Below are 20,572 nucleotides of genomic sequence, written 5' to 3'. Positions count from 1 at the left end.
TCTTTCACAAAATATGTCCATTTTATCTGTTGAATTTATAGGCCTACAGTTGTTTCTCAGCTTCACAGATTATCTTTTTAATATATATGCAATCCATAATAAAGACATGTCTCTCCTTAATGTTTGAAATCTGTATCTTCTTTTGAGGTTTATGAATTTTATAATCTTTTAAGAACCAGATTTTTGGATTCTTTGATTTTTCTCTAGTAACTTTCTGTTTTCTATTTAGTTGACTTCTACTCTGATCTTCATTATTTTCTTTCTTCTGCTTACTTTTGGTTTAATACTTTGAGTTTAACATAATACAGACAAATTTAATTTCTCTCTGGAAGTAAATTGACAGATTTCGAACCCTAAATCCAGATTCCTGTGGAATGTGTGTATGTGGTATTTAGGAGAAAACAGAAGACAGAACTTCAGAGATAAATAAATTGTGGTATTGTTTTTAATTAGTAGAAGAACGGAGGATTTTCCTTGTGGATATTGATCTTTCTGCCTGTTCATCTAACTTTATTTCAAACTCTAAATGAAGTACATCTGTAAATTATTAAAGGTGGAATTCCTATGATAAGCATTTTGATATTTATAATACACAAAGCCATTTGTGTTAAATATGCGGCATCATTTAAGTGGGGCAAAATACTATCTGGCGGAATAAAATTTTATTCTTGTCTCTGATGTTAGCAATTATTTAACCTAAAGAACTATATAATGTTTACTTGAATTCAAAATAGTCATTTAAGTCCCCAAGTCTTCCCAAATGAGTAGCCTCTACCTCACCTAAGGTATATGGCGTTTCTGGAGTTGTTTTCATTTGGTATGCTGTGATATATTGGAGTAAGTAGTTTCTGTAATGTATGGAGTGGAATTGTATTCCGGTTTTAGGTTGTCTTCCAAAGCCTGAATTAAGGAAATATGTGGCTCCACTGTTAGAACATTCTATTTAAATATTAAAGCAGATTTGTTTTTCTCTGTAAATAGAAGTAATTTTATTTTTGAGAGATAAAATTGGCTTATCTGTTTTGGGTTCTATTTTTAAATGCTTATTTCTTTTGTAGTCTTCAAGAAGAGATATAGATGATATTACAATTGGAGAATTGATGAAGGGATGTGACATTTGTAGCACTGTAAGAAAATCATTTTGTTTACTTTTCTAATCACTTAATGTCACATTTTATTTTTTAGATCCTGTTTGACCAAACTCAGAGATCAATTAAGGCACAGCTTCAGAACTTTGTTAAAGAGTAAGTCAATTGCAGTGAAGAGGAAAGAAAATCAACTAGTTAATGATTAATCTGGGAGTTGGTATCTTTTGGAAGAAATTATATACCATGAATTATTGAAAATATTGGAGTTTTTGTTTGCTTTGTGAAATGTATGCTGCATTTCTTCCTGAATTACTCTGTAAGAAAATCAGACTTGATGTCTTTCAGTGAATCACTTATTCCATGAATATGTGTTCTGGAGAATACTTAGCTAGGATAGGTTTAAAACATTGCTTTAATGTAAGTAATCTAATTGACCTTTCACAATCCAAAGCAAACCCCAAAAGGGGTTAAAATACTATTGGTTATTGTAGTTGAAACTATGTTTTCCATTATTTCAATGTGGCATTTTCTTTGAAGAGAAGATAATGGAATATATGAGAATGAGTCATGAAAGTACATAATTTTTGTTACATATGAGTATTTTCTGTCACATTCATCACATTTTCTTTGTGAAATAAAATAGAACTAGAAATTTTAAAAATCAGAAATTTCCATATTGGGAAAGTTTTTCTTTTTCACGTTAATAATACAGTTTTTCTCTTTAGATTCCTGATTGAGAATATATAAAATTACAGATAAAGTTGATTATAATAGAGCTGTAAAGTGGTGTTAGATCTCATTAAGATAGTACACTGTTTTAATAGGTTAGAATTTGTTGTTCTGGAGGTTATGTATTACAGTTTTTTTCTTTCTTTCTTTTTTTAATATAGAGACAGGGTCTGACTCTGTTACCCAGGCTGGAGTATAGTGGCTTGATCATAACTCACTGTAACCTCGAATTGCTGGGCTGAAGTGATCCTCCGGTCTCAGCCTCCTGAGTAGTTAGGACTACAGGCATGCACCATCACTTCTGGCTAATTTATCTTTTATTTTTTATTATTTGTAGAGACAGATCTCACTGTGTTGCCGAGGGCAGTCTCAAACTCCTGGCCTCAAAGCAATCTTCTTACCTTTACCTCCCAAAGCACTGGGATTACAGACATGAGCCACTGCCCCCAACCAGATTCTTTATAAATTACTGTGTAATAGATTAACACTCAGAACGTCTTCGTAGAATGCACACATAACAGTTTATGGCTTCTTTCAAAGAGTTGAATATATTTCTTACATATACTTTATTATGATTTTTATAAAATCATTTGTCTTCAAGTTATTTTACCTAACTCCCTAGTAGAAAAATAAAAGCAAAGGGATGTTATATGACTAAGATCATTCATGAACCAAGTGTTTCAGATTTTCAGACTATTAAAAGGGATACTGTTACTCTTTGCTGATGCAATGATTCTTTCAGAAATTGATGTGTTCCAGCTTAGGGAATAATGTGACACCACAGAAATAAAAAATAAAAATTAGCCTTGTGTGGTGGTATGTGACTGTATATAGTCCCAGCTACTTGAAAGGCTTGAGGTGGGAGATTGCTTGAGTCCAGGAGTTCAAGGCTATAGTGAGCTCTGATCATGCCACGGCATGAGAAACAAATGTTGTTTCTTTAAGTGTTGTCTGTAGACCACCCGTAGTAGTAAAATTAAGGGTGTGTCTTAAAAATAAACTCCTCAGATTTCTAGCATTTGTCCTGAAGGCTAAAGAATTATAATCTCTCAGAAAGGACTCTGGAATATGCATTTTTAACAAGTGCCCTATAGTGATTCTTATGGATACTACTGTTTAAAAATCATTTGGTGAAATAATGGCACATGTCACTGAAGTTGTCTTTAGAAAGACAATTAACTTTTCCTTCACATTTCTGTAATGTTAACTTGATAATTTATTTTCACCTCAAGTTATGTAGATTTAAATAATGAAATTTTAGCTGACTTTCTCAGGATTTATACAAAATTGAGAAACTATATATTGTTTTAGTTTGAAGAGTAAATGTATTTCAATGAGAGGTGAAACAAAAAATGGAGGAACATAGGAATTAAGTTCTAAATGTTACTTTACGAAAGTGTTTGTTTTTTCGAAATGGAGTGTTGCTCTGTCGCTCATGTTTGCAACCTCCACCTCCTGGGTTCAAGTGATTCTCCTGCCTCAGCCTCCCGAGTAGCTGGAACTACTGGCATGTGCGACCACGCCCAGCTTATTTTTTTGTATTTTTAGTAGAGACGGGGTTTTACCATGTTGGCCAGGATGGTCTTGATCTCTTGACCTCATGATCCACCCATCTCGGTCTCCCAAAGTAATGGGATTACAGGTGTGAGCCACTGCACCCAGCTTGCTAAGGTTTTTTAATGAAGCAAGTTATAAAAGTTTCACCAAGTTTTTCTTTTTTTAGAGATCTTAGAAAATTCAAAGATGCCAAGAAGCAATTTGAAAAAGTCAGTGAAGAAAAAGAAAATGCATTAGTAAAAAATGCCCAAGTACAAAGAAACAAACAACATGAAGTTGAAGAAGCCACCAACATTCTGACAGCAACAAGAAAATGTTTTCGACACATAGCCCTCGATTATGTGCTTCAGGTATATATTTTCTTACTGTGTATGTTTTCAGACAGTGCCTACTAAACAGGTTTTTACTTTTGAGTGATTGCCCTAAGAAATATAAATACTTTTACTTTGAGGTTAAAGTTAAAACATTATCTTTTGTGGAAAATTTCCATCTGTATAGCTGTTCATGTATCCATGTGTATATGGATATACAGTCCTTTGGTTCTGAGTTCTGCAGCTTTTCTCTTAACATTATATTCCACATTTAAAAATGTTTAAAAAGCATTTTTAGTTGCTATATTTTATTATCTGGAATTGCTATATCAATTTAATTATCCTTTATTATACCAATTTATTATTTCAGTAAATTTAGGGGTACAAGTGGGTTTTTGGTCACATGATGAACTGCATAGTGGTGAAGTGTCGGCTTTCAGTGTATCTGTCACTTCAGTAGTATACATTGTACCCAATAGGACATTTTTCATCCCTCACCTTCCTCCTACTTTCCCCCTTTCTGAGTCTCTAATGTACATTATACCACTCTGTATGCCCCTGAGAACCTATAACTTAGCTCTTACTTATAGGTGACAATATACGGCATTTGGTTTTCCATTCCTTTGTTACTTGATTTAGGATAAGGGCCCCTAGTTCAATCTAAGTTGCTGTAAAAGACATTTACGGTGTTCAAGTTTTACTGGCAATAGGGAAAATACAATTTTCAGTAATTGTGAGTGATAATAACATTTTTACATTTCTTATTTCTTTGGAGTAGATTCTTAGAGGTACTAAGGCTCACCATATTGCCAAATAAAAAATTTTTCTAGAAGTAGTGTTACCATATTTTTGCATTAGGTGCTGTTTTTAAAAACTAGAAATCTGTATTTGGTAAGTTGCTTGGTCATCTTCCAGTCTAATGTATAACTGAAGCTAGTGTGAGTGTGATAAGTCTCCAAAGATACTTGAGACACATGAAAACTGAAGGCATATTATATTGTGTGTTTCTGTATATCATGAAATTTAAAGCCTAAAAAACCTTTAAAGCTTAGGGAATTACCTTATGTAAATCTCCTTTCACAAAACAGGAGTGGTTGTCCTCAGAGATTGTTTACTTCACAGTGATCACAGGGTACTTCCTTAAAAAATACACAAGTAACCAAATAGAAATTAGTGATTTTTTTTTTTTCTTTGAGACGGAGTTTCGCTGTTGTTACCCAGGCTGGAGTGCAATGGCGCGATCTTGGCTCACCGCAACCTCTGCCTCCTGGGTTCAAGCCATTCTCCTGCCTCAGCCTCCTGAGTAGCTGGGATTACAGGCACGCGCCACCATGCCCAGCTAATTTTTTGTATTTTTAGTGGAGATGAGGTTTCACCATGTTGACCAGGATGGTCTTGATCTCTTGACCTCGTGATCCACTCGCCTTGGCCTCCCAAAGTGCTGGGATTACAGGCGTGAGAAATTAATGATTAAAAATTACTTAGGTAACTTTGTAAAACAATAGAAAATTAAGTTTTTTTCCATTAAGTTCCTATTCAGTAAGTGGGAAGTTGAATTTTTAAAATGAATATACTTTACTTTTGGAGGAATGGTTACTAGACTGGTGTAATCTGTTTCATAGATCCTGTTACCTACCTCACATTCATACATCATTTTCTGCTGTAGTATGAGTACTCACCCTGCCTAAACCACTGAAATGGCTCATGCAAGGGTTTTATTCACTAGACATATTTCAGTTTTTAACCAACTTGACTATTCTGTTTTACTGCAGTGGTAGACCACACTCTTCTTCTTGAAACAATCTTTTATCTTGATTTGTCTGAATCTGCTTTTAGGTCTTCCTTCTAACTTCTGTTTCTTTTCCATTTCTGTCTTGGGCTTCATTCCTTTGTCTGCCTTTTTACTTTCCTTTTTAGGGTTCTATCTTTGGTTTTATTATTTTCTTACTTTATTGTTTTCTATCAGGCTCATCATACCCCTTGCTTGAATCACTACCTGTTATTATAGGTAGATGACCAAATATTTTTTTCACAGAGGTACTTCGTTGTCATTGTGTTCATAATTGAAGCCTCTCATCTTCCAAAATGACTTCTCTTTCTGTTTTGCCTTCAATCTAATTGAATGGTGTCACTCTTTTACTCTCACAATAGTTCAAAATGAGAGAACTGTATCAGATATTCTCCTCATTCTAAGCCATTACATCTAGTTGCCAAAATGTCTTGAAAATTTCTCCTATGTACCTCTTAAAGTGCTTCTTTCTTCACCCTTGCTGCAGCCCTAACCAAGTCTTATTGTTTCTTGCCTGGAGTATTAAGATATTCTCATAAAATTGGTCTGCCTTTCATTGCTTTTACCTGCCCTGTCATTAATTCATTCTCTGTTTTGTGATCAGGGTTACTCAGACTTCTCCAGGCCAGAGGAATTATTTTTGCCTCTGCCTTCTCTGTGTTGCCGTATTTTCGTACACATTGCAGTTAGACTACTTACACGTTTATTGTAAATATTTGTATATATATATATATTTCTGTTTCTAAATTGTATCCCTAGTGTCTAGTTTAGTGGTTAGAAAATAGATATGTAATAATTGTTTTTTGAGAGAGCGAATGGCTTAATGTTACAAATTTTATTTTAGGAGGGTTAGCTAAAATTTTCATTATTTTTAATCTTACACATTATTTTCTTGGGTGTCCATACAATGGGTGTAAGTTAGGAATGCTCACACTGCCTCCCCACCACCCCCTCCCCCACCGCCCAACAAATACCTATGTTTGTGATTTTTCTGATGGGAACTATGACATCATTTTATGGCCTTTATTTCATTTATGTCTACTTTAGAGAATAGTAAGTAAATAAATATCCAAATGTATAAAATTTGTTATGCTTAACTTCTCCGAATATTTAAGTTTACTTTTTTCTGCCAGTAATTTAAATGCTGTATAATATAATTTAAATATTATATAAAAATCCTATTTTATATAGTATTTACATTTTTATATATAACAATTAAATTTAAAAATTTTATATAGCATTTACATTTTTATAACTAGAAAAAAAGACATATAAGCAGACATTTTAACATAATTCAATATTTTAGTAGTAGGCTATTTGCAGCTTCTGCTTTACTTAGAGCATTTGAAAGTTAATATTGTAGTTCTCCAAAGTCAATAGGCTTTGAAATACATGCAGAAGAAACTAGTCTTGTTTGTTTGTTTTTGAGAAGGAGTCTCGCTCTGTTGCCTAGGCTGGAGTGTAGTGATGTGATCCCAGCTTATTGCAACCTCTGTCTCCAGGGTTTAAGTGATTCTCCTGCCTCAGCCTCCCAAATAGCCAGGATTACAGGCACCCACCACAACGCCTGGCTAATTTTTATATTCTTAGTAGAGATGAGGTTTCACCATGTTGGCCAGGCTGGTCTCAAACTCCTGACCTCAAGCGATTCGCCCGCCTCAGCCTCCCAAAGTGTAAGGATGAGCCATCGCACCCGGCCAGAAACTAGTCTTATAGTTAAGTAAAGTTTACTTAGATTTTTCTTGTTCTGTTTTAATGTTTTATTTAGTGCTTTAAAATTATTTGATAAAATAGAGAATTCAGTGGGAAGGACATATTTAAAAGATATTTTATAATCTTTTGACAGTACTGGCAAAAAGTGAATGATTGTTTTCTTAGATAAACATTTTATTTCATTAAGCCGATATATAATAACAGACAAAAATAAAATGTTTGTTGTGAATTTCTAGAGTTGGGAGAGATCCCATCAAGGGCAAATATCTTAATTTAATGATCTTTCAGTAAATTAAGTCTAATTAAAACATTTACTTAAGATCTGACTGGGTGCAGAGGCTCATTCCTGTAATCCCAGTGCTTTGGGAGGCCAATGTGGGAGGATTGCTTGAATTGAGGAGCTTGAGACCAGATTGTGCAACATAGTGAGAACCTATCTTTATGAAAAGTAAAAAAAATTATCTGGGTCTGGTACTATGTACCTGTAGTACTAGCTACTCAGGAAGCTGAGATGGAAGAATTGCTGGGGGCTAAGGCAGGAGGATTGCGTGGCCAGGAATATCAGGCTGCGGTGAGATCTGATCATGCCACTGCACTCCTGCCAGAGTGGGCAACAGAGTGAGACTCTGTCTCTAAAAACAAAACAAAATCTGTTAATTTATTTAAGAAATATTTATTGAGTGCTTAGTGTTGCTACTACAGCTGGGAATAAGACAGAGACCCTGGTCTCACTAGAACTTACACTTTGGTTAGAGAAAAGACACAAATAAATCAGATAAGGTGTAGTTATAAATGTTCTGAGTAAAATAAATAGGGTTGGTGTACTAGACAGTGCATACGAAGCTACTGTAGACCTTTGTGAGGAGGTGATACTTAAGTTGAGACCTGATTGGTGTGAGATAGCGTTGTATCCATCTAGGCAGAATGTCATAACATGTAGACAGAACAGTCAGTACAAAGGCATTGAGGTAGGCACGGTCCTGGGCTGTGGCTGGTGCACAGAAAGGGGGAACGTAATAGAAAACTAGGTTGAAGAAGTAGGTAGAGGCCACATCACAGTGGACCTTGCCAGTCAAGGTAGGAAGTCGGAGGGTGTTACGGTAGAGGCAACATGATCTTATTTATATTTTTATTATTTATATTGATGAGCAATTAGAATAAAGAGGGTGGGAAAAAAGATGGAATTCCCAGAACTTCAGATGTCAGAATAGTTCCATCACTCTAATATAGTTTAAATAACTAGCTTTTCTTTTAGCTCAGAAATGTAAGAGGATTTCATGGGAATGTTTGTCTTAACTGTGTTTTGCAAAGGGTTGGTCGAAGGATCAAAAACTTGAGCTCTGTTTTTGTTTGCTTTTTGGAAAACTATTAACCGTTAAAATAAACAAGTTTTACAATGTTACATTATGGATTAGCTTTAAAATAATGCATGGGTGATTAACCAGATGTGTTTTCCCTCAGATTAATGTTCTTCAATCAAAAAGGAGATCAGAAATCCTAAAATCAGTAAGATATTAATTGAAATGGTGTTTTAAATATTTTAATATGAAACTAAATGTACATATTTAGGTGTTGAAAGAGCATCTGGTATATACATGGCAAGGTTTATGATTGCTCTGCTTTTTTGATCTTCATTTGTATTTCATATGTGGCACTGAACTTCTTTTTGTCTCCTTCGTGTTATAGTTGTTTGTGTATCTCATCTGTTGATACACTGTGAGGTCCGTAAAGGCAGACTGTGTACTGTTCCGTTTTTGTTTTCTTTTATACTCTTATGTTGCTTTACATGCACTAGATGCCCAGTACCATTTGGTGAATAACTAGAAGTGTTTGGTGTGAAAACCTGTGAGAATATTTCAGAATTGTTTTGAGAGTTACGAACATAAAAAACTGTTACATTTAGGCTTTGGATTTTTTCTCACTTATTTTGCCTTAAACATTTTTGCCCAACCTCTTTCAACATATTTACATTTTTCTCTAATTTTTTGCATTGTTTGGACTTTAAAAATATTTGAGATTGAGGATTTACATGCATAGTATCATTTGGAGAATTTTTCCACTAAAGTTGAGGATGGGTCAGTCTTTTGGTTTGTTCTTTGTTCTTTGGTATGTTCTCTGGTTTTGGTTACAAAACCAGTGGGATGAAATTTGGTGATCACTTTTTTCCTTGAGCCTCTTCACCCGCATGATGATTGTTTTTTTGGTGAGGAGCCCTTTTTTTTTTTATCTTAAAGCTAATGAAGGCCGGTTGCCAGGGCTCACGCCTGTAATCCTAGGACTTTGGGAGGTCAAGGCGGGTGGATCACCTGAGGTCAGGAGTTCAAGACCAGCCTGTCCAATGTGGTGAAACCCCATCTCTACTAAAAATACAAAAAAATTAGCTGGGCGTGGTAACAGGCGCCTGTAATCCCATCTACTTTTGGAGGTTGAGGCAGGAGAATCACTTGAACCTGGGAGACGGAGGTTGCAGTGAGCCAAGATCACCCCATTGCACTCCAGCTGGGTTACAAGAGTGAAACTTTGTCTCAAAGAACCCCAAAACACCAAAAAAAAAAAAACAAAAAAACTAATGAAGAAGTGGACAGGGCATGATGTGGTATAGCATAGCACTCTTTATATTTTGATAGCCTTAGTAATAATCTCTCAACTTTGAATTATTTACTGACTTTTCCCCCAAAAGGCTATACTTAAGTTGCCTTAGGTTCTGTCCCCACCTAGCTTTTTTCTAAATTTTATGTATGTATTTGTGTCACATCTTATTAGGTAAACACATTGTACTTCCTGTTTTTAAAAAGATAGTATTTATACCTCTCTTGTTTTCCAGATTGACAGTAATGTGTATTAATTGTAGAAAATTAGAATGCATATGAAGAAAAAATAAAAACTACCTAGAAATTCTGCTACCAAGGGGGAGCCACTATTAATATCTTGGCATACATCTTCGTCTTTTTCTCTCTTTCTCTGTGTGTGCATGTATGTGCATGCACGTGCGTGCATGCGTGTGTGTGTGTGTACATGTGTATGTGAACTTGTATATATGCCTTTTAAAATCATATTTTTTAATTGAAATCATTTCCCCATACTATTTTATAACTTTCTTTTTTCACTAATACACTGCAAAGTTATATGTCATTAAATATCCTTTATTTAATGATGGCTTTGTGGCCAGGTAGAAATCTACCACGTGAATATACTAGGGGTTGGCAAATGTTTTTTGTAAAAGTCCAGGTATTAAATATGGCAAGTTTTATAGGCCTCATGGTCTCTGTTGGAATTACTCAACTGTGCTATTATAATGAGAAAGACAGTATGTAAATGAATGGTCATGGCTGTGTTCCAATAAAACTTATTTAGAAACACAAAAATTTGAATTTCATATAATTTTCACATATAAATTTCATATATTTTTATTATCTTTAAATCATTTAAAGATGTAAAAACCATTCGTAGCTCATGGACTATCAAAAAACAGCTGGTGAGGCCTAATAAAGTTTGCAGGTCATAGTTTACTGACCTTGAAGAAATATACCACAAACTAATTTCACCTACTAATGAATATTCAAATAATTTCCTTGTTTTTGACATTAAAACATTGCTAGCATTGTTGTGATCATTCTAATGAATAATCCTGTTATTTTCTTAGGATAGATTTATAAACTAGAGATTACATAGTCAAAGGATTTAGGCTTTAGAAAAATATTGTCTAATTTCAAGGATTATACAATATTTCCCCTAATATTGTGTGAAAATGAATATTTCTTCACATTTTACCAACACTGAGCATTCCAGTTTTCCCTCCAAGCTCCCCCTAGTTTAGTGGATAGAAAGCATGATCTCATTATTCAGTTTTGCATTTTGTTAATACAAATGAGTTTAAACATTTTTCCGTATTTTTTTTTGGCCACTTATGTACCTCCTATGTCGTTTGTCCCTTTTTCTGTTGGAATGTTCATCTTTTTCATGTTATTTGTAACATCTCTTACATTTTAAGACTGTTAACTCCTTGTCATGTGTTTTTTCCTAGTTTATCATTTGTCTTTTAATATGCTTGTTTTGCATTTTAATGTACAGGCATATTTTATATTTTTGTGTAGTCCTAGCTATTAATCCCATCCCTCTTTTAAGATTTTTAATTGATTTTTAAAATAATTTGTTTGTTTTTATTATATTCACAAATCTGGGCAATGATTACCATTATCTAATTCCAGAATAATTTTCCTCTTCTGAGTTTTTTTACCTTTTGTCTCTGTGTTTTAATGTTTTTTTTTGGAGGATTTTTGAGTATTAAGGACTTTATGACCTATTTTAGACTTCAGAAAATTGAACAGATGCCACTTGTTAAAAATAACATGGATGTTTAGAATATTTTTTCAGTATTATTTATGTAATTATATAATTCCTTTTATGTAAAAACTTAATAAAAATGAGGGTGATTTTTCTCTTTAAAATAGGTAAAATATGGGCAAACTTGGACAAATCTCAGCCATTAATGTTAGGTTTTTAGATTTGGTAGTATGACTAAAGAAACCTCCATATTGGCAAATTCAGTTGACTCATTTTATTTTGGTATCTTGAGAGAAAAACAAGCTTTCTCCTACTTGAGACTGTGCTTGGTGCTCTAGTAGATGGTAAAGTGTTTGTGTTTTATTTTGAGCACTTTATGTTCCTCTGTCTTATCTTTTTGTCTTTTTTTACAATTTAAAATTTGTCAGTGAGCTTGGTTGAAGGAGCACATAAAAATGGATGTAGAAAGAAAGTAGAGTTACTGAAAATTGAATTATTTGAATCTGCTGTATACATTTTGATCACCTAGATATACTGTAAACAACTAAAATTTGGGGTATTAAAAAAACTTTAAACCACTGGGAAATTTCTTTTAAATAAAACTTATTTTCATTGTATTTGAAAACATTTTTGAAATACTGTTTTAAAACAGATGACTCAGTTTAATTTTCAAATAGGTTTGATAAGCTGGGCACGGTGGCTCATGCCTATAATCCCAGCACTTTTAGAGGCTGAAGTGGGACGATTGCTTGAGCGCAGGGTTTCAAGATCAGCCTGGGTAACGTGGTGAGACTTTGTCTTTACAAAAGAATAAAAAAATTAGCTGAGTATGGTGGCACATGCCTGTGGTCCCAGCTACTTAGGAAGCTAAAATGGGAGAATCTCTTGAGCCTGGGAGGTCCAGGTTGTAGTGAACTCTTCTTTGTGCCACTGCATGCCAGGCCTGGGCAACAGAGCAAGATTTTTTCTCCTGTCTGTCTGTCTATCTATATAAAATATTTCAGAATGTTTAGGTCTAGATTTTAAAATGGTCATCTTTTTTCCCCCCTATTAGATGTTATCATTTATGTATGCCCATCTGGCCTTCTTTCATCAAGGATATGATCTGTTTAGTGAACTTGGACCCTACATGAAGGATCTGGGTGCACAGGTAATGTTGCACTATATTTCTTAATTCAGTTTTATACACTGATATTTGTATTTTTAAAGAAATTTAGCATATTGGAGGTGTATTAGTCTGTTCTCAACACTGCTATAAAGAGCTGCCTCAGACTGGGTAATCTAGAAAGGAAAGGTCTAATTGACACACAGTTCTGCATGGCTTGGGATGCCTCAGGAAACTTACAATCGTGGCAGAAGGTAAAGAGAAAGCAAGGCACCTTCTTCACAAGGTAGCAGTGGGGAGAATGAACGCAGGAGAAACTACCAAACACTTATAAAACCATCAGATTTCGTGAGAACTCACTCACTGTGACAAGAACCAGCATGGGGGAAACTGCCCCCATGATTTAGTTACCTCCATCTGGTCTCTCTCTTGACACGTGAAGATTATGGGGATTATAATTCAAGATGAAATTTTGGGTGGGGACACAGCCAAACCATATCAGGAGGGCTTGACATTTCATTTACTTAATGAAGAATGAAGTTTGATGCTACAGCAGATTTATATATGGGTTAAGTTCCCAAATGTTTGCAGTTTGAGTATACCCAAAAATGAAATCAATGGTAAAAAGAACCTCATGTTATAGATTGTATATGAAGGTATTGAAAAGGAGGATTTAAAAACAAAGTGTTTGTTCTGCAGTCTACATAACTGGACTTATTTTAAATGTTTTACATTTGGATAATTGAGTTATTGTTCCAATTTGCTTTTTATTTGAGTTATAGCTCTTTTTTTATTTTCCAAAAAATTGTATCTTGCTATTTGAATAAAAAAAATTTAGAATCTTAAAATTACAGAGCTCTTGGGTACTTTTTCATTTCATACAGTCACATGTGGCTATCTGTGGCTATGTGTATAGTTCTCTACATATACATACAAATTTTATATATATAAAATTTTCATTATGTTCAAATTATTTTTACATAGCTGATCAGAACTTTATATTAGATCTGTTCTGGGGACATTGTTTTTTATTGACGAACATTTTCAATTTAACAGTGTTTTTAGGTGATTTTCTTTCTCAAGATGTTTCAGTTTAGTTTTCAAGAGAAGGGGATTAATGATGAAATATAGAGTTTAGGCCAGGTGCTGTGGCTCATGCTATAATTCCAGCGCTTTGGGAGGCTGAGGCGTGCAGATTACTTGAGGCCAGGAGTTTGAGACCAGCCTGGCCAACATGGTGAAACCCTGTCTCTGCTAAAAATAGAAAAGTTAGCTTTTCCGCCTGCTCCCCACTCCCCACCGAGTGCTGCTCTGCCTACATCCCACTCCCTCAGAGCTTTGGGCTCCTGCTAACCTAGTGCCACCGTGGTCTCCCTTCAGCCACCATCATTATTATTTACCGGTACCTCATAAGCCACATTGAGATGTTCTCTGACATCTACAAGATCTGGGAGATCGCTGAAGGGCTGTGCCTGGAGGTGGAGAGGAAGATGGTCAGTAGCATAGAAGGTAACATTGATGGTTCAATTATTGGTGGAAATGCCTCCACTGAAGGCCCTGAGGGCGAATGTACGGAAAGCACAGTAATCACTGGTGTCGATATTGTCATGAACCATCACCTACAGGAAACACATTCCACAAAAGAAGCCTACAAGAAGTACATCAAAGATTACATGAAATCGATCAAAGGCATACTTGAACAGAGACCAGAGAGAGTAAAACCTTTTATGACAAGGGCTGCAGAACAAAGCAAGCACATCTTTGCTGATTTCAAAAACTACCAATTCTTTATTGGTGAAAACATGAATCCAGATGGCATGGTATTGGACTACTGTGAGGATGGTGTGACCCCATATATGATTTTCTTTAAGGATGGTTTAGAAATGGAAAAATGTTAACAAATTTGGCAATTACTTCGGATCTATCACCTGTCATTGTAACTGGCTTCTGCTCGTCATCCACACAATACCAGGACTTAAGACAAAGGGGACTGATGTCATCTTGAGTGCTTCATTTATTTTGACCATGATTTATTTGGAGTGGAGGCATTGTTTTTAAGAAAAACATGTCATGTGGGTTGTCTAAAAATAAAATGCATTTAAACTCATTTGAGAGAATGCCTTGTAGTTTAATATATATTTAAACCAAATTCATCCTGTAGTGTTCCTGGAGAAGCTAGAGACTGGTTGTAAGCTACTAGAAAGAATTAAGACTCATCAATTAACTTCTATGAAACTACTTCTGGGACTGGAATATAAAAAAGAATCAAAGGTTTTGATTGTGATTTGCAATAAAGGGAAAGACCATCCTCATAGCAGTGCCAACATCTGAAGTGGGGTCTTACACATTTCACCATCTACAACGGAACTAGTTAACTGGAGGAGTTTACCCAGAGAATAAAAAGAGACTCATTCAGTTGGAAGCAACTTTGTCTCAGCTTATTTAACATAAAGAGAGCCAAGTCTCTTGGGATGAATGTTAAACTCCCTGGTAGCTAGAACAGCGGCTGACTGGCAAACTAGCCTGTTCAGCTACCTGTTTTGTACACTTTAAGGTGCTTGGTTGCATTTTTAAGTGGTTGAGGGGAAAATAAAAATTTAAAAAAAAATTAAAAAATTAGCCAGGTGTGGTGGCGTATGCCTGGAATCCCAGTTACTCCAGAGGCTGATGCAGGAGAACTGCTTGAGCCTGAGAGGCGGAGTTCACAGTGAGCCAAAATCGGACCATTAGACTCCAGCCTGAGTGACAAAGGGAAACTGTCAAAAAAAAAAAAAAAAAGGAAAGAAGAAAAGAAAGAAAAATAGAGTTCAAGGAAAAATATAAGAGTGGAATGGGAATTGAATTTACTGACCAGAGTGTATGTCAGGTGTGGTATGTGTATGTGTGTTGACATGGAGGAAGGACATATAGGGCATATGCCATGGATTACATGAATTCTGTTTTCTGCCTCGGCAGAACTTAGTCTCTCAGGAGAAACCAACAAGTCACCACACTGGTAAACTCTGTGCTGAATACCTTATGTGGGTGTAACAGTTGGGATTAGGTTTGCTTGCAAGTAATAGAAAACTGACAATACTAGTAGCTGAAAATAGAGAGTTTTATTTCTCTTATGTAAAGTCAGAGGCATGGTATAGTGGCTACTTGGTTAGCAGGAAGGCAGGCTTATTTTTTTGATTCTAACTCATGGTTCAAAGTGGCTAATCAAGTCACTAGCTATTATACCCAAATTACAGCTAATGGGAAGAAGGAGAGGAGAATGAAAGGTATCTTTTCTCTCTTTAAACACATTTCCTAGAAATTGTACATATTACTTCTGAGTATATTCCAATGCCAAGTGCTTAGTCACAGGGTCACAATAGTTGAAAGGGAAATTAAGTTTAATGCCAGGTAGCCATGTGACCTGCTAGAATTTAGGGGGTCTATTGTTAAGGAAGAAGAAGAAAATAGAAATTGAGGGACAGCTGGCCTTTTCCATCATATCAGAAAGGTTCAAAGTGTTGCAGGAACATATAGACAGGACATGTAAGCCAGACTTGGAGGGAAAGAAAGACCTTCCTAGGTTTTAGACATTCCTCATAATACTATCAAATATTAGATTGCCCTCTCACTTTCAGCATAATTTATAAAAGCAGTATGAGTTCAGTTGCAGTTGACTAGCTGAAATAATTATGTGTTTTTAAAACATTTAATCATTTTAGTTTTATAGGTTTTCCCCCACTCTAGATCTCAAATAAAGTTGCAGGTCCTTGAAAAACAACATCTAAGCCACAGACCCTGTAGTGCCTAGTGGATAAGACGGCCGGGTTGGAGGTGGCCTGTTACGATATTTTTTTCGTAATTAGTAGATAATGGCATCTGAAACTAACTACATGGCAGTAGAGATAGAAATGGTTAGATTTGAGAATTAAGATACAGCCAATTCGAGGGTGGAAGGGCATGATGAGTTGAAAAATATATTGATTTGTGAGGATAAGATGTGTAAGTGGATGTGTATGGAGCTCAAGAGAGGGACATACACTGAGTCAGTAGCATATAGTTGCTGATTGCAATCACAAGAGTGGATGAGTTGATGCAGGGTGAGTTAGATATCGCTGAATCATAGAGATTTTTTTTCTAAAAATTTTTTTTCTTTCTTTTGACGGAGTCTCGTTCTGGTGGACAGGTAGTGGTGCTATCTCGGCTCACCATAACGTCCGCCTGGGTTCGAGCGATTCTCCTGCCCCAGCTTCCTGAGTAGCTGGGACTACAGGCGCATGCCACTATGCCTAGCTAATTTTTTGTGTTTTTAGTAGAGATGAGGTTTCACCATGTTGGCCAGGCTGGTCTTGAACTCCTGACCTCGTGATCCGCCCGCCAGGGCCTGCCTCCCAAAGTGCTGGGTTTACAGATTTGAGCCACTGCACCTGGCCCATAGAGCTATTTTATTTATTTATTTTTATTTTTTGAGATGGAGTCTCACTCTGTTTCCCTGGCTGGAGTACAGTGGTGTGATCTTGGCTCACCACAACCTCCGCCTCCCAGGTTCATGCATTCTCCTGCCTCAGCCTTCTGAGTAGCTGGGACTATAGACATGTGCCACCACGCCTGAATAATTTTTTGTATTTTTAGTAGAGACAGGTTTTTACCATCTTAGGCAGGATCTCAATCTCCTGACCTCGTGATCTACCCACCTCGACCTCCCAAAGTGCTGGGATTACTTATGGGCATGAGCCAACACACCTAGCCCCATAGAGCTACTTAAAAAAAAAAAATCTAGGTGCCTAGACACTGTACATAAAGATTTTTATTTTGTAAGTTAAGGTTGAGGTCCCCTGGTATTGAGTAAAAAGAGAAGCTGACTTGGAATAGGGACCTAAGAAGGACTGACTTTTGCGATGGCTAGGTAAGAGAAGCTATGTGAGGACATAGATGAGCAAGGAAGTGGAAAAACAGGAGACTGGCATCATAGGCCAGGAAAAGTGTTTCAAAGGGAAGGAGTGGTTATCAGCTTCAATTATTAGAAAGTTAAGTAAACCTAGGACTGAGAAATACCTGTTGGATTTAGCAGCAAAAAGTCGTTACCTCTGTGAGAGATGCTGTTTCCATGAAGCTGGGGACTCAAGCAGTAGAAGTTGAATTACAGTGGGTAGATGAATATGAAGTGAGCAAGTATAGAAGGTGGCAATATTTTAAAGAAGTTGTGTTATGAAGGAAAGAGGGAAGGAATGTGGTAGCTGTAGAAAGAGTACGGGTTAGAGGTTTTATTAAGGTAGAATGATTTGCATCAACTTAAAAGCAGATGGGAATGGGCCTAGTTCAAGAGGGAGAAGTTGAAAAGGAGAAAGAGAAGTGATGATATCTGAGATTGGTGGGAGTGGAAGGGATTTAAAACAAAGAGGGACCAGAGTTACCTTCTTAGTTATAGGTACCTATTAAAATTCATAATGTCCAATACTAACACAAACTTGGGATACTTTTCTCTGCTCCAACTTATCTTCCTGATACATTTCCTGGTGTCTAGAAGATAAGACTCTGCCAGTCTTCACATTTCCTCAATTTATGCCTCCCCCGAAACTCCCACCATCATGAAAGATATGTTTTCTTTATACTTTTTCCCCATAAGAGAGGGGGAATTGACCCTACTTTTCTGTTGTAATAACAGTGGGGTTAGAGATGCAAGAGACATTTATTACCAATTAGGTAGTAAACCATCACCTACATTGCAGAATTCATATGTAAAGTATATGCATGCAGATTTGTAAATATTTTGAATTTGGGGCTTACCTCGTACTGTACTTCATTGTGAATGAATGAATAAATAATATTTATGTACCACTCAATTAGAGCCATAAAAACCGTAAGATGCTCAGTCCACTCATTCTGCATAAGCAGCTGTTGTGAGGGTATGTTTTCCTAGTGCAACATGTACAGCTTTACCCACTAAATCAACACTGCATGTCCCTAAGGTATGTATATATTAGATCCTAAAGTAGAATAGTGTAGTTGCCACCTATATCAGGTACTTTATGATAGTGATAGTTCTGTTTCATTTCTGTTCTGGGTATTTTTTTTTTGTTACTCTTTATTATTATTCAGTAATATTATCTGCGACCAAGACTTTTTAAAAATGTAGCTTTTAAAAGATACAACTTAAAATGTTTAGACATTTAATGCTTATCTTTCTCATATTCCTGCTGATCTGATATGTATGTTTTAATTTATTCATTTATCGACCATGTGTTAATCATTTAGAGGTGATAGAGGTTCAGAGTTGAAAGGCATCATCATAGTCTAGACAATGAAACCCATGCAATTAGTAATATATAACCCAGTTATTGTTAGTTTAGCAAACAGGATTTCAGGAAGCAGGTGCGTTTCTCATCACATATTACTGCAAATCAAATACTTCCTTTATGATGGAAAGGAAAATCATCCTTTCTAATGCAAAGGAGCAAGAAAGAAATGGGTTTTATAATCTTACTAAGTTTTTTGAGCTTTTAAAAATGATCCTTAAGAATTGCTGATTTCTTACCTTGGTCTTATGAATGATTACTATTTTTTTAAAGCTTTTTCTTTTATCTGGTGAATTATTTTTTCTTTTTTCAGATTTGATTATAATATTAGGGAGCCAACCTGAAAACATGAAGAGGCATCTTGAATGATTGGAAGTAGCTGTTAGAGTGAATTCGTGAGAGCTGGTTTAGCCGGTTTAGTACTAGTTTAGCCGCACTACTTTTTGTTATTTGAGAAATAAGTCACCAGTGTCTTCTTTTTTTTTTCTTTGTTTCTTTTAAGTACCAGAATTTGCTTAGTAGGTCAGCAGGCAGCTTAAGCTAGAGTCATTTTCCTTCTTCAAGGATTGAACGTGTATCATCGCAATACCTGTGATAAGTCCTCTATATATGTGGCACCATGACTGTTCTTAGAAAATTTTTTTTCTAGTGGAGGTTTGGATCTTCTCGAAGAGAACTTGATAGCAGAAAAAAATATGAACTTCTACTTTAAAGTTTAGTCAAAACCTTTTTAAATAAGCTCGAATGGAGTGATTTTTAAATTATGTTTATCTGTGAAATGATTTGGAATATGATTTGAAAAAATAATCCATACCTTTTTTTAAGTCTACAGTTTTCTCTTTTTCCCTTTTTACAGTTGGATCGACTGGTTGTGGATGCAGCAAAAGAGAAAAGAGAAATGGAGCAAAAACATTCCACCATTCAACAAAAGGTACCTCGGGAAAAATTAAAAATTAATTCAGTTTTATACAATTGCTTGGTTGTTGATTTATGCAAGGTATCATTATATTGGAACAAATCCTTTTGAGTTGTTTTAATAATTAAATTGTGCAGATAAATTTCTCTTCTGTTTTTGAAGAGCAAAATATTCTTCAGATTTTAAGTTACGTATATTGTTATTTTTTCAGATCAAAACATTTGAAAGCCATGTTCCTTGAACAAGTTTATGAAAACTTGAACTTAGGGCCTTAACTAAGCTAAAAGTGGCCTTTGGTTAGAATTTAAAACACTATCATAATTTCATTTAGGATACTACCAACTCCCTGTAAAAATGTGTGTGTCCATGTCTGTGTGTTGTGGGGCAAGTTGGAGGGGATGCACCTTAGTGTCAACATGTGTGCTTGGTCTTACAGACTTTACAACTGCAGTCCCTGTCAGGCAGCCTTTCCTCTCTTTCATGTGATGCTAAAACTTCACTTGCATTGCCTGTTAAATTGCCTAAGCCTAGCTAAACTTACTTTGAAAAAAAAAAGTTTTTAAAAATGAAAACTCAAATATTAAACCAGTTTTTATTTCCTCTTACTAAAAGAATTGAATGTGACATGCCTGCAACGCCACCTAATTATATTTTCTTATATATAGTCAGTGACACTTTTTATGTAATTATCTGAAAATAAAAGGAGGGAGTTGAAGTTGAATATAGAAATGTAAGTATGTACAAGATGCCTTCTGGCATTGCTTTAAGAAATCTGTTTTCTTGGTATTGAGCAGTGAAATCAACTTTT

General features: G+C 35.5%; 2 protein-coding genes across 6 annotated transcripts in view; both read left to right on the top strand.

Moving 5' to 3' along the window:
* ACAP2 (ArfGAP with coiled-coil, ankyrin repeat and PH domains 2) overlaps positions 1–20,572 on the top strand; it is a 154,500-nt gene that overhangs the window by 80,780 nt on the left and 53,148 nt on the right. For all 5 annotated transcript variants that reach the window (XR_010338953.1, XM_012448968.3, XM_012448965.3 and 2 more), the window contains exons 5-9: positions 1,186–1,244; positions 3,541–3,724; positions 8,649–8,693; positions 12,526–12,621; positions 19,705–19,779. Coding sequence is in view for 4 of the 5 variants with exons in the window: in XM_012448968.3 (XP_012304391.1) it covers positions 1,186–1,244; positions 3,541–3,724; positions 8,649–8,693; positions 12,526–12,621; positions 19,705–19,779 (459 nt within the window). In the remaining variant the exon portion in view is untranslated. The remainder of the gene's footprint in view (positions 1–1,185; positions 1,245–3,540; positions 3,725–8,648; positions 8,694–12,525; positions 12,622–19,704; positions 19,780–20,572) is intronic.
* LOC135270805 (translationally-controlled tumor protein-like) lies at positions 12,628–16,959 on the top strand. Its single transcript, XM_064366946.1, has one exon. It carries the CDS (start codon positions 14,001–14,003, stop codon positions 14,472–14,474), a length of 474 nt encoding a protein of 157 aa, XP_064223016.1. The 5' UTR covers positions 12,628–14,000; the 3' UTR covers positions 14,475–16,959.

This window comes from Aotus nancymaae, unplaced genomic scaffold (assembly GCF_030222135.1).
Source record: "Aotus nancymaae isolate 86718 unplaced genomic scaffold, 86718_ANA_hifiasm-v0.15.2.pri h1tg000067l, whole genome shotgun sequence".
Classification (NCBI taxonomy): domain Eukaryota; kingdom Metazoa; phylum Chordata; class Mammalia; order Primates; family Aotidae; genus Aotus; species Aotus nancymaae.
Note: the sequence above shows the minus strand (reverse complement) of the source record. Positions and strands in the feature narration are given on the sequence as shown.

Excerpts from the sequence above, each read along its gene's own strand:
- LOC135270805 (XM_064366946.1), top strand. The coding sequence starts at position 14,001 with ATGTTCTCTGACATCTACAAGATCTGGGAGATCGCTGAAGGGCTGTGC.